The 14,780-nt window shown below is 38.3% G+C and overlaps 1 protein-coding gene across 3 annotated transcripts in view; it reads right to left on the reverse strand.

Moving 5' to 3' along the window:
* SLCO1B3 (solute carrier organic anion transporter family member 1B3) overlaps window positions 1-14,780 on the reverse strand; it is an 83,952-nt gene that overhangs the window by 27,400 nt on the left and 41,772 nt on the right. For all 3 annotated transcript variants that reach the window (XM_086401849.1, XM_086401850.1, XM_086401851.1), the window contains one exon: window positions 2,753-2,885. In XM_086401849.1, the coding sequence (XP_086257975.1) occupies window positions 2,753-2,885 (133 nt within the window). The remainder of the gene's footprint in view (window positions 1-2,752; window positions 2,886-14,780) is intronic.

Below are 14,780 nucleotides of genomic sequence, written 5' to 3' on the forward strand. Positions count from 1 at the left end.
TAAATAGGTTAAAGGGATTAGAGGTACAAACAACTAGGTACAAAAGGAATAAGATACTAAGATGTGATATACAGCACAGGGAATAGAGCCAGCATTTTATAACTGTAAATGGAGTATAATCTATACAAATAATGAATCTCTATGTTATGCACCTGTTACTATTATAATTCATCCACTACACTTCAATAAACAATATAAATTAAAAATACTGAGGTACCCTGTGAGTTCCAAGGGCAACCTACTGTATGCCAGGCATTATGTGCAACTCCAAATCACTGGAAATAAAACACACAGCTTTTGTTATCAAAATATCTTATATCCTCTAAGATAAACGTATATGATGAAAGATACAAAAATGTTAATATGTCAGGTCCTGAGTTGTTGTAAAGGAAAGCAAGATGATCAACTTTGCTTGGATATTGAGAAGGGTGTGGATTAGAGGAAACTTCACAGTGAGGATTCCATAAGAGATGAATTTTGAAGATAGAAAGGAGTTTAACAGGTAGGCAAAGAAGGAAAAATAGTCAAAGCTGTAGAAACACTATGAACAAAAGTATGACCTATTATGGCACATTTGGAAAACTCTAGACCTATAGTGTGGTCCTCAACCATGGGAAGCCGTGTAAAATGAAACTGGGAAGATAGTCAAAGCCAAATCAATGAGTTATCTATATATGCAAATAAACCTAGATATTAATTTGTAGGCAAGAGACTTTCAATACTTTGACTATACCAACAGTGAGAAATATATTTTGCATCACAATCACAATACATACATATCCACACACACACACACAAATTTATAAAACCAAAAAGAAAGTTTCACAGAATAACTGTGTTTTCTTCTATTCTGTTCTATTCTATTCTATCCTATCATATTAAAAAATTGTTAGTCTCAATAATCTGAATTGATTTATTGATCAACAAGTTTGTCAGGATCTGAATTTTGAAAAATACTGCTCTAGGATATTGGGAGTTTTAAGTAGGAGTAAAATAATAAGATTTTTGTTTTTAAAATGAACACCATAGGACTTCATTGCTGGTCCAGTGGTTAAGACTCCAAGCTCTCAATACAAGGGGCCTGGGTTTGATCCCTGGTCAAGGAACTGGATTTCACATATTGCAACTAAAGATTCTGCATACTGCGATGAGTATTAAAGATCTCATGTGGTGCAATAAGACCATTGCAGCCAAATAAATAATTTTTTAAAATAAAAATTACAAAAAGTAAAATGAATACTGTAGTATAGAATGTGAGTTACAATGAAGTTGGGATGGGATGCAGAAAGTCCAGGCCAGAGATGATGAGAAAGAAAAAAGGGACAGCTTTGACATATAGGAGGCAGTAAAAGCAAGATTTGCTGACCACTGGTCATGTATACTGAAGCAAAGAATAAGTCTAAGATGAGATCCTTGACTTTGGTTTGAATCTCTCTGTGGATAAGTGAATCACTGCTGAAAGAGTGAATGTGAAAAATTTGAGCTGGTTTTGGCACAGAGATAAATTCAGTTCTGGATATATGGGTGGAAAATGTTTGTAGGATGTTAGACTGGAGATACCCATGAGGTGGTTGATTACATAAATCTTGAGTATAAGATAAACTCACTGTACAGTGATAGTTAAATTTAATGCATGTACTTGACAGAAATCTTGTAGAGTGTAAAGTGAAGAAGATTCGTAAGGGAACTTAGGCAAGACTGACCGTATGGCGTCAGAAGCAGAAGGAAAGGGTGGGTATGATGGAGAAGCCAAAAGGAGGAAATAAATCAAGAGGGAGTAAGATGATGGAAATAAGAAGGAACAGTACCAGGAAGAAGAAAGACCTTATGAAAATCAAATATAGTAATTAACATAGTAACAAAAAAGCATGGCTGTTGGCATTGATAATGAGTAAGTAATTTATGGAGAAGGCAATGGCCACCCACTCCAGTACTCTTGCCTGGAAAATCCCATGGACAGAGGAGCTTGGTGGGCTGCAGTCCATGGGGTCACAGAGTTGGACACGACTGAGCGACTTCACTTTCACTTTTCCCTTTCATGCGTTGGAGAAGGAAATGGCAACCCACTCCAGTCTTCTTGCCTAGAGAATCCCAGGGATGGCGGAGCCTGGTGGGCTGCCATCTATGGGCTCGCACAGAGTTGGACACGACTGAAGTGACTTAGCAGCAAGTAATTTATATCTTTAGCAGAAACTGCTCATTGGCTCTCGGTATCCATTATTCTCCCCTTTCTATGGTAACAGAATCTAGGATCTTTAGCTGGGAAATCTTTTCCCTTCAAAAACTTTGATGGCTAAACAGAATCATGGGAATTGATTTTGGAGGGATAGGAGTCCATCTTCTCCCCAGATTGTTGACATTCTGATTAAAAGCAAAGTTTCCTTTCTACCGACAATTGCCTCTCAGGTATTGATTTTTGAGTGGTGATCAGTTGGACCTGGGGTCAGTAAATAAAGTCTTATTAAATAGTACCAAAATCTTGTAGGCAAAGACATAAAATATATGTTATAGTAAAAAGTCACAAAAAGCTTTTCTACAAAACTGCATCTGATTTATTGCTATTCCTATTTCAATATCAGTGAGAGCCACGGTAGATAAAACAATGAGTTAATTATTACATAGAAAGTATAATCCATTTCTATACATGCTTAGTGGACATTCTTCTTAAGGGGAATACTTATTTAAAAATAAAAAATAAAATTGTATGATTAATTTACAAGGAAATGATAATTGATAGCATAGAGCCACTTACTATCCCATGAAGAAATGTGGTAAAGCAGTCAAAATACTTCCAGTTCCCATAATAATGCAACCAATTCCAATTAGCTTCGGTCTGTGTAATTTGGCTCCAAAGTAACTCACAAATACAATCACAAGCAAATTTCCTACAAAGAGAACAAAATTATTTTTATATGATTCATTATAGCAAACAGTAACTGAGTCCACATTTGTGTCCAAGAGAATAGAAAGCCCAGGATGGATACAAATAAAGCATAAGACATAGTATGTGCATGCTAAGTTGCTTCTGTTATGTAGGTCTGTTTGTGATCCTATGAACTGTAGTCCACCAGGCTCCTGTCTCAATGGGATTCTCCAGGCAAGAATATTGGAGTGGGTTGCCATGCCCTCTTCCAGAGATCAAACCTGCATTTCTTAGGTCTCCTACATTGCCAGGTGAATTCTTTACTACTAGCACCACCTGGGAAGCCCATAAGATGTGGTCAGTTCAGTTCAGTTCAGTCGCTCAGTCGTGTCCGACTCTTTGAGACCCCATGAATCTCAGCACACCAGGCCTCCCTGTCCATCACCAACTCCTGGAGTTCACTCAGACTCACGTCCATCAAGTCAGCGATGCCATCCACCCATCTCATCCTCTGTCATCCCCTTCTCCTCCTGCCCCCTATCCCTCCCAGCATCAGAGTCTTTTCCAATGAGTCAACTCTTCACATGACATGGCCAAAGTACTGGAGTTTCAGCTTTAGCATCATTCCTTCCAAAGAACACCCAGCACTGAGGAAACCAGAAGGGAAAGAGACACGTGTACCCCAATGTTCATCGCAGCACTGTTTATAATAGCCAGGACATGGAAGCAACCTAGATGTCCATCAGCAGATGAATGGATAAGAAAGCTGTGGTACATATACACAATGGAGTATTACTCAGCCATTAAAAAGAATTCATTTGAATCAGTTCTAATGAAGTGGATGAAACTGGAGCCTATTATACAGAGTGAAGTAAGCCAGAAGGAAAAACACCAATACAGTATACTAACGCATATATATGGAATTTAGAAAGATGGTAACGATAACCCTGTATACGAGACAGCAAAAGAGACACTGATGTATAGAAAAAAAAAAAAACAAAGAACACCCAGGGCTGATCTCCTTCAGAATGGACTGGTTGGATCTCCTTGCAGTCCAAGGGACTCTCAAGAGTCTTCTCCAACACCACAGTTCAAAAGCATCAATTCTTTGGCGCTCAGCCTTCTTCACAGTCCAACTCTCACATCCATACATGACCACAGGAAAAACCATAGCCTTGACTAGACGAACCTTTGTTGGCAAAGTAATGTCTCTGCTTTTGAATATGCTATTTAGGTTGGTCATAACTTTCCTTCCAAGGAGTAAGTGTCTTTTAATTTCATGGCTGCAGTCACCATCTGCAGTGATTTTGGAGCCCCAAAAAATAAAGTCTGACACTGTTTCCACTGTTTCCCCATCTATTTCCCATGAAGTGATGGGACCGGATGCCGTGATCTTCATTTTCTGAATGTTGAGCTTTAAGCCAACTTTTTCACTCTCCTTTTTCACTTTCATCAAGCTTTCCTCAAAGATCTGGTAATCTAATTAGGATAAAACTCACTTACCTTAGGCCGCTCACTATACAGTTGTATGGTATTAATAATAAATAGACTTGACTTTAGATAAGAGTGAAAGGACTCGAATTACTTGGTGATATCAGTGAAGCAAAATTTTATGAAGAATTTGGAGTTGAGTCGGTTGTATCGGAATGGAGAAAAATGGACAAACTTACTTGAGGAAAGATATTTACTCAATGCATTTTTCATTCACTTTTAGCATTCTTTAAATTCTTATTAAGTACCTTCCATGGTCCTAGAAGCCAGAAGTATAAGAAAAGAATAAACACTGTATGGTATCTGCTCTAAAAGAACGTACATACCGCTGACAAGAGTAGATAAATAAACAGAGGGTTCAATCCCTGGTTGAGGAATTGGGATCCCACATAGATCATGGCATGGCCAAAGGTAAAAAGCATACTTGTAAAAAATGTATGTAATCTATACAACAGACATAAATTTTGAGTCCTTTCAAATCATTAAAAAGTGGGGAAAAAAGGAAAATGGGCAGAGGCGTTAAGCAACCAGTTCATAAAATGAGAGAAATAATTCAATTTCTCAATAATTCAATTGCTCAATAATTATATAAAATCTCACGAGTATTGGAGAAATCCAAATCAAAATGAATACAACAGAGGAGGGGCCAAGATGGCGGAGGAGTAGGACGGGGAGAACACTTTCTCCCCCACAAATTCATCAAAAGAGCATTTAAACGTCGAGTAAATGACACAAAACAACTTCTGAATGCCAGCAGAGGACATCAGGCACCCAGAAAAGCAATCCAACTCTTCGAAAGGAGATAGGAAAAAATATAAAAGACAAAAAAAGAGACAAAAGAGGGAGGGATGGAGTTCCGACCCGGGAAGGGAGTCTTAAAAAGAGAGAAGTTCCCAAACACCAGGAAACCTTCTCACTGCCGAATCTGTGCCGAGCTTTGGAAGCACAGAGGGCAACATAACAGGAAGAAAAAATAAATAAACAATTAAAACTCGGAAGATTGCGAGTCCTACGGTAACTCCCCCAGCGGAGAAGCAGTGCAGATGCCTGCACACGCCATTAGCAAGCGGGGGCTGGGCAGGGAGGCGCAGCGCAGGCTGCATCGCTTAGAGTAAGAATCTGGCCTGAATACCCTGAGCACTATCTGAGCAAAATAATTTGGGCTAGCAAACCAGACTGTGGGATATCTACCACGCGAAAAGCCAGCCCCAACCTAAGACACCGCCAGGCCCGCGCACGGAACAAAGAATTGAACAGAGATAGCCGGCTGCAGACCTTCACCCTCCGGTGACAGGCAGCCAGAGCCGGAAGGGGGCAATCGCAGCCCCAGAGAGACATTATCTATAAAACTGTAAGCAGGCTTCTTTGCTAACTAAAACTTCTTGGGGGTCTGGACGGTTAACATCTGCCTGAGAAGGTGCGCCGGTTTTACACCCAGATAACCAAGTGGCGGGGAGGCGATAAGTCGCAGCATTGGCGCTCGCCAAACACCTCATCACTTGAGCTGCTCGGACCTGGGAAGAGCACAAAACTCAGGCCCAACTGAGTCTGCGCCTCTGAGGACTACCCGAGTGCCTGAACCTGAGCAGCTTGGACCTAGGAGGTACATGCAACCCAGGGCCAGCCTCGGATTGTTCCCGGTGGAACAACCTAGAGCCCGAGCAGTGTGGGCAGGGAGGCTACACGCGCCGTGGCAGGGAGGCTACACGCGCCGTGAGCAGGGGCAGACCCAGTGTGGCTGAGACACTATGAGCGCACGCCAGTGTTATTTGTTTGCAGCACCCCTCCCTCCCTCCCCACAGCGCGACTGAACAAAGAGAAGAAATACAGCTCCACCCATCAGAACACCGACACAAGCTTCCCTAACCAGGAAACCTTGACAAGCCACCTGTACAAACCCACACACAGCAAGGAAAAGCCACAATAAAGAACTCCACAAACTGCCAGAATACAGAAAGGACACCCCAAACTTAGCAATTTAAACAAGACGAAGAGACAGAGGAATAGCCAGCAGATAAAGGAACAGGATAAATGCCCACCAAACCAAACAAAAGAGGAAGAGATAGGGAATCTACCTGATAAAGAATTCCGAATAATGATAGTGAAATTGATCCAAAATCTTGAAATTAAAATGGAATCACAGATAAATAGCTTGGAGACAAGGATTGAGAAGATGCAAGAAAGGTTTAACAAGGACCTAGAAGAAATAAAAAAGAGTCAATATATAATGAATAATGCAATAAATGAAATTAAAAACACTCTGGAGGCAACAAATAGTAGAATAACAGAGGCAGAAGATAGGATTAGTGAATTAGAAGATAGAATGGTAGAAATAAATGAATCAGAGAGAATAAAAGAAAAAAGAATTAAAAGAAATGAGGACAATCTCAGAGACCTCCAGGACAATATTAAACGCTACAACATTCGAATCATAGGGGTTCCAGAAGAAGAAGACAAAAAGAAAGACCATGAGAAAATACTTGAGGAGATAATAGTTGAAAACTTCCCTAAATTGGGGAAGGAAATAATCACCCAAGTCCAAGAAACCCAGAGAATCCCAAACAGGATAAACCCAAGGAGAAACACCCCAAGACACATATTAATCAAATTAACAAAGATCAAACACAAAGAACAAATATTAAAAACAGCAGGGGAAAAACAACAAATAACACACAAGGGAATTCCCATAAGGATAACAGCTGATCTTTCAATAGAAACTCTTCAAGCCAGGAGGGAATGGCAAGACATACTTAAAATGATGAAAGAAAATAACCTACAGCCCAGATTATTGTACCCAGCAAGGATTTCATTCAAGTATGAAGGAGAAATCAAAAGCTTCTCAGACAAGCAAAAGCTGAGAGAATTCTGCACCACCAAACCAGCTCTCCAACAAATACTAAAGGATATTCTCTAGATAGGAAACACAAAAATGGTGTATAAATTCGAACCCCAAACAATAAAGTAAATGGCAACGGGATCATACTTATCAGTAATTACCTTAAACGTAAATGGGTTGAATGCCCCAACCAAAAGACAAAGACTGGCTGAATGGATACAAAAACAAGACCCCTACATATGTTGTCTACAGGAGACCCACCTCAAAACAGGGGACACATACAGACTGAAAGTGAAGGGCTGGAAAAAGATTTTCCATGCAAAGAGGGACCAAAAGAAAGCAGGAGTAGCAATACTCATATCAGATAAAATAGACTTTAAAACAAAGGCTGTGAAAAGAGACAAAGACGGTCACTACATAATGATCAAAGGATCAATCCAAGAAGAAGATATAACAATTATAAATATATATGCACCCAACACGGGAGCACCGCAGTATGTAAGACAAATGCTAACAAGTATGAAAGGAGAAATTAACAATAACACAATAATAGTGGGAGACTTTAATACCCCACTCACACCTATGGATAGATCAACTAAACAGAAAATTAACAAGGAAACACAAACTTTAAACGATACAATAGACCAGTTAGACCTAATTGATATCTATAGGACATTTCATCCCAAAACAATGAATTTCACCTTTTTCTCAAGCGCACATGGAACCTTCTCCAGGATAGATCACATCCTGGGCCATAAAGCTAGCCTTGGTAAATTCAAAAAAATAGAAATCATTCCAAGCATCTTTTCTGACCACAATGCAGTAAGATTAGATCTCAATTACAGGAGAAAAACTATTAAAAATTCCAACATATGGAGGCTGAACAACACGCTGCTGAATAACCAACAAATCACAGAAGAAATCAAAAAAGAAATCAAAACTTGCATAGAAACGAATGAAAATGAAAACACAACAACCCAAAACCTGTGGGACACAGTAAAAGCAGTGCTAAGGGGAAAGTTCATAGCAATACAGGCACACCTCAAGAAACAAGAAAAAAGTCAAATAAATAACCTAACTCTACACCTAAAGCAACTAGAAAAGGAAGAAATGAAGAACCCCAGGGTTAGTAGAAGGAAAGAAATCTTAAAAGTTAGAGCAGAAATAAATGCAAAAGAAACAAAAGAGACCATAGCAAAAATCAACAAAGCCAAAAGCTGGTTCTTTGAAAGGATAAATAAAATTGACAAACCATTAGCCAGACTCATCAAGAAACAAAGGGAGAAAAATCAAATCAATAAAATTAGAAACGAAAATGGAGAGATCACAACAGACAACACAGAAATACAAAGGATCATAAGAGACTATTATCAACAATTATATGCCAATAAAATGGACGAGGAAGAAATGGACAAATTCTTAGAAAAGTACAACTTTCCAAAACTCGACCAGGAAGAAATAGAAAACCTTAACAGACCCATCACAAGCACGGAAATTGAAACTGTAATCAAAAATCTTCCAGCAAACAAAAGCCCAGGTCCAGACGGCTTCACAGCTGAATTCTACCAAAAATTTAGAGAAGAGCTAACACCTATCCTGCTCAAACTCTTCCAGAAAATTGCAGAGGAAGGTAAACTTCCAAACTCATTCTATGAGGCCACCATCACCCTAATACCAAAACCTGACAAAGATGCCACAAAAAAAGAAAACTACAGGCCAATATCACTGATGAACATAGATGCAAAAATCCTAAACAAAATTCTAGCAATCAGAATCCAACAACACATTAAAAAGATCATACACCATGACCAAGTGGGCTTTATCCCAGGGATGCAAGGATTCTTCAATATCCGCAAATCAGTCAATGTAATACACCACATTAACAAATTGAAAAACAAAAACCATATGATTATCTCAATAGATGCAGAGAAAGCCTTTGACAGGATTCAACACCCATTTATGATAAAAACTCTCCAGAAAGCAGGAATAGAAGGAACATACCTCAACATAATAAAAGCTATATATGACAAACCCACAGCAAACGTTATCCTCAATGGTGAAAAATTGAAAGCATTTCCTCTAAAGTCAGGAACAAGACAAGGGTGCCCACTTTCACCATTACTATTCAACATAGTTTTGGAAGTTTTGGCCACAGCAATCAGAGCAGAAAAAGAAATAAAAGGAATCCAAATTGGAAAAGAAGAAGTAAAACTCTCACTATTTGCAGATGACATGATCCTCTACATAGAAAACCCTAAAGACTCCACCAGAAAATTACTAGAACTAATCAATGATTATAGTAAAGTTGCAGGATATAAAATCAACACACAGAAATCCCTTGCATTCCTATACACTAATAATGAGAAAACAGAAAGAGAAATTAAGGAAACAATTCCATTCACCATTGCAACGAAAAGAATAAAATACTTAGGAATATATCTACCTAAAGAAACTAAAGACCTATATGTAGAAAACTATAAAACACTGGTGAAAGAAATCAAAGAGGACACAAATAGATGGAGAAATATACCGTGTTCATGGATTGGAAGAATCAATATAGTGAAAATGAGTATACTACCCAAAGCAATTTATAGATTCAATGCCATCCCTATCAAGCTACCAACAGTATTCTTCACAGAGCTAGAACAAATAATTTCACAATTTGTATGGAAATACAAAAAACCTCGAATAGCCAAAGCGATCTTGAGAAAGAAAAATGGAACTGGAGGAATCAACCTACCTGACTTCAGGCTCTACTACAAAGCCACAGTTATCAAGACAGTATGGTACTGGCACAAAGACAGAAATATAGATCAATGGAACGAAATAGAAGGCCCAGAGATAAATCCACGCACATATGGACACCTTATCTTTGACAAAGGAGGCAAGAATATACAATGGATTAAAGACAATCTCTTTAACAAGTGGTGCTGGGAAATCTGGTCAACCACTTGTAAAAGAATGAAACTAGAACACTTTCTAACACCATATACAAAAATAAACTCTCAAAATGGATTAAAGATCTCAATGTAAGACCAGAAACTATAAAACTCCTAGAGGAGAACATAGGCAAAACACTCTCTGACATACATCACAGCAGGATCCTCTATGACCCACCTCCCAGAATATTGGAAATAAAAGCAAAAATAAACAAATGGGACCTAATTAAACTTAAAAGCTTCTGCACATCAAAGGAAACTATTAGCAAGGTGAAAAAACAGCCTTCAGAATGGGAGAAAATAATAGCAAATGAAGCAACTGACAAACAACTAATCTCAAAAATATACAAGCAACTCCTACAGCTCAACTCCAGAAAAATAAATGACCCAATCAAAAAATGGGCCAAAGATCTAAATAGACATTTCTCCAAAGAAGACATACAGATGGCTAACAAACACATGAAAAGATGCTCAACATCACTCATTATCAGAGAAATGCAAATCAAAACCACTATGAGGTACCATTTCACACCAGTCAGAATGGCTGCGATCCAAAAGTCTACAAATAATAAATGCTGGAGAGGGTGTGGAGAAAAGGGAACCCTCTTACACTGTTGGTGGGAATGCAAACTAGTACAGCCACTATGGAGAACAGTGTGGAGATTCCTTAAAAAACTGGAAATAGAACTGCCTTATGATCCAGCAATCCCACTGCTGGGCATACACCCTGAGGAAACCAGAAGGGAAAGAGACACATGTGCCCCAGTGTTCATCACAGCACTGTTTATAATAGCCAGGACATGGAAGCAACCTAGATGTCCATCAGCAGATGAATGGATAAGAAAGCAGTGGTACATATACACAATGGAGTATTACTCAGCCATTAAAAAGAATACATTTGAATCAGTTCTAATGAGGTGGATGAAACTGAAGCCTATTATACAGAGTGAAGTAAGCCAGAAGGAAAAACACCAATACAGTATATTAACGCATATATATGGAATTTAGAAAGATGGTAACAATAACCCTGTATACGAGACAGCAAAAGAGACACTGATGTATAGAACAGTCTTATGGACTCTGTGGGAGAGGGAGAGGGTGGGAAGATTTGGGGGAAAAAAAAAAATTATTATGTCGTACAGATTTTTCTTAAAAGTACTTTACCTGACTGAGGAAATTCCCTTCTATTATTAGTTTCCTGAGAGTTTTTGTCATGAATTGGTGTTGCATTTTGTCTAAACCACTTTTTGAATCTGTTGTGATGATCATGTTTTTCCCCCTTTGTTTTGTTGATGTGGAGAATTACATTGCCTGATTTCAAATATTAAATTAATATTACATTAAAAAAAAGAAAAAAGGAATCTATTTCTCTTTTTCATTAAAATTAGGACATGAAATATTTTGTTAAAAATATTTGTGGAGATAGATCACATTATCTATGAACTCATTTTAGGAGAGGAAGGGGGACTTGGGTTTGATAGGTTCAATACCCACTGGTGGAGGGGCTTTGGACCTGTTTTGTCTACAAGGCAATGTGGATAGGCTCCAGTGAAAAAAAAGAACTTTGAAAGAAGAAAGGGTCTAAAATTTTAGAAGAAAAATCAAAACGGCATGACTGTGCAAACGATTCAACCTTTTCACCTTTTCTTTTCTCATCTTTCTAAATCCCCCTGAGAAACACAGAATTCCAAACTTGATTCTGCTTTGAATATTTTTTAAATGTTATTTTTTTCCTCTAAGTTTTTGGACACTAATTACATAAAAAGAAAAAAAAATGAATACAACAAAGCAATATACTCAATGTTCTTAAAAAAAAAAAAATTAACTCCCAGTTCTATACCCTGTTAAACAGTCTGCCCATTTTCCTCTTCCCCCACTCTTTAATGGTTTGAAGAGACTCAAAATTTATGTCTGATTTATAGATTACATATTTTTTTTACAAGTATTCTCTTTTTCTTTGGCCATGCCATGCTCTGTCAGGGGACGTTCAACTTTAAGGGATCCAATATGTTGTTTTCTTCCTTTGTGAGCTGTTTCTCAAGGACTCTCTGTTCCTTATCAGTTCCTGGATAACAGGAACGAGCAGAGCTGCACACAGGTCTCAGGCCTGAGATCATGGGAAAGAGCACCTGCTTGCATTTCCTTCAGTGACTCCCTCAATGACCTTTTAGGACTATCCATTTTGTTGCAACTGGTGGAATTTCATTCTTTTTAATGGCTGAGTAATCATTTTATTGAAGATATATAAGCATGCGTTTCTGCAAATAAAGTACCCTTGTTTCACTCGAGACTTGGGTCCCCTGCGTCCTTCTTCTCGTCGACTCCAGTCCCCAGGTCCTGGTCCACAAAGACCGTGACAATTGGCGCCTGAACAGGGACCTGGTGAATGCCCTTGCCAAGTGGACGGAATGACTGTTAGGACCTATGGAGGTTGGTAATTGAGGGGCTATGGGACAAACGGCTGGAAAGCCCCACCACTTTTCTACTTTACTTCATCATTTATTTAAGGTTCAAGGACTTTTGGTTTCACGTCAACAGATAGAGGCTTGTCTCCAAACAGTGGTTGTATATAGTCCTTGCTTCCTTGATGAAGACAGTTTTGATTTAAAAATTTGGAACTGGGTTAAAAAAAAAATTTTGAATGAGCCACAAGACTGGGAGAAAATATTCCAATAGATTTCTGGCCCTTGTGGGCCCTCATTAAAAGCCATGATCTTGCCATTTCAAGACAATTCTAGCCCCCCTGATATTCGTCAACAAGCAGAATGCTCATTATATGAATATAAATTAGATGATGAGACTTTACAAAAGGCCCAATTAGAACAACATAAAATGTTTCAGAACCTTCCCACCATCCCTGCTCTGGTTGTCCCAAACACTCCTCCTCTTGTAACGGGCATGAAACAAAAGGTCCCCTCAATTCGAGGACAAGATGAATCTGATGATGATTCTTCTGATGCTCTCTTGACCCTAAAATCAACAATACTTTTTTTGATGACAATGATAAGCCCCTAACACAACACTCATATTTATGAAAACAGATGATCCACTCATTCTCCTTCATGAAAAAGACTTTCTGATTTACTGGCTTTGCAATCTTGAGTCTATGAGGCTGATGATCTTTTTGCCTTTCCTGTGTTAAAAAATGTTAATGCTCAAAGACAACTAATACCTCAATACGAAGACATTGATTTTTCTCACATGCAGCAAATGAAAAAGGCTGTAACTATATACGGCCCTCATTCGCTTTTTACTAAAAACCTTCTAAATGCTATGACATCTTCTATGATTGACAAATTTTGATAAAAGCTTTTCTTAAACCAAAAAAATATCTTCAATAGATAATGTGGTTTCATGATGTCTGAGATGGTGCCAATTCTAATGCTCGAGCTGGCACTCCCTCAAACCAAATTACTTTAAAAATGTTAACCGGTATGGGACAATTTGATTCGGTGGAAGCTTAGATACTATGCCCTCCTTTGTTACATGAACAATTGAAAGAAGTTGCCCTTAAAGCTTGAGATCAAATTACTCCTCAAAGAGAACCTAAAGATAGCTACACAAAGATATTATAAGGGCCTAATGAAGCCTATGCTGATTTTTTAGCTAGACTGAGAGTTGCTATCTCCCATAGTGTTGTCAAAGAGGAAGCCAAAGTGCAAATAGAAGAGCTGCTTACATATGAAAATGTGAATCAGAAATGTCAGAGAGCCATCACTCCAATTCATGAGACCAGAAATGTTATTGATTATTTAAAGGCTTATTCCAACTTAGGATCAAAAACTCAAAAAATGCAAATGTTAGCTGAAACAATGACTGCTACCTTTAAAAAGAAAAATGAAAGATGTTTTGCTTGTGGGGATAAGAACCATTAAAAAAAGGATTGCCCTAAAACATACACACACACAAAATTAAAACTATTAAAAAACCTCCAGGAGTCTGCCCTCATTGTCGTAAGGAGGTACATTGGGCTAAAAAATGTTGATCTAAATACGATATTGAGAAAAACCCTATTTCAAAAAACTCAAAGATGGGGACTCCCTGGGTCCCCATCAACAAAAACCAGGGATAAACTCCATCTTTTCCCTCAAATCCCCAACATCTGACAGTGCTACCATCAATATACCAGCCCTAAACGATTTTCTTCTTTTTCCTCAAGCAGTCCCTTCAGGATACCCACCGGACTTTATGGACCCCTACCCCCACAAACCTTCAGCCTTATACGGGGCCAATCTAGTCTGACTTCTAAAGAAATTACTGTTCACCCTGAAATAATTGATTCAGATTATAAGGAAAAAATTCAAATTATGATGTCATCTCAGATACTGTGACAATTCAAAAAGGGGGACAAAATTGCCCAATTACTTCTTTTACCTTACATTTCTATTAACTCCTCTAATGATATATGGACAGATGGATTTGGTAATACAGATCAAAAGCAATCCTTATGGACATCAATAGTATCTAAATACGCATGACCAAATATAAATATCAAAATTAATGACAAAAGATTTTCTGGTCTTCTTGATACTGGGTCTGATATTACCAGTATTTCCAAATATTTACAGCCCAAATCTTGGCCTATATAGAGAATTTCTTGCCAAATTGCAGGAGTTTCTCAAACCAAAATACAAGAGGTTTATCAAAGTGT

The sequence above is a fragment of the Bos grunniens genome, chromosome 5 (assembly GCF_055505025.1).
Source record: "Bos grunniens cultivar Pamir isolate PY7600 chromosome 5, Bosgru_T2T1.0, whole genome shotgun sequence".
Classification (NCBI taxonomy): Eukaryota; Metazoa; Chordata; class Mammalia; order Artiodactyla; family Bovidae; genus Bos; species Bos grunniens.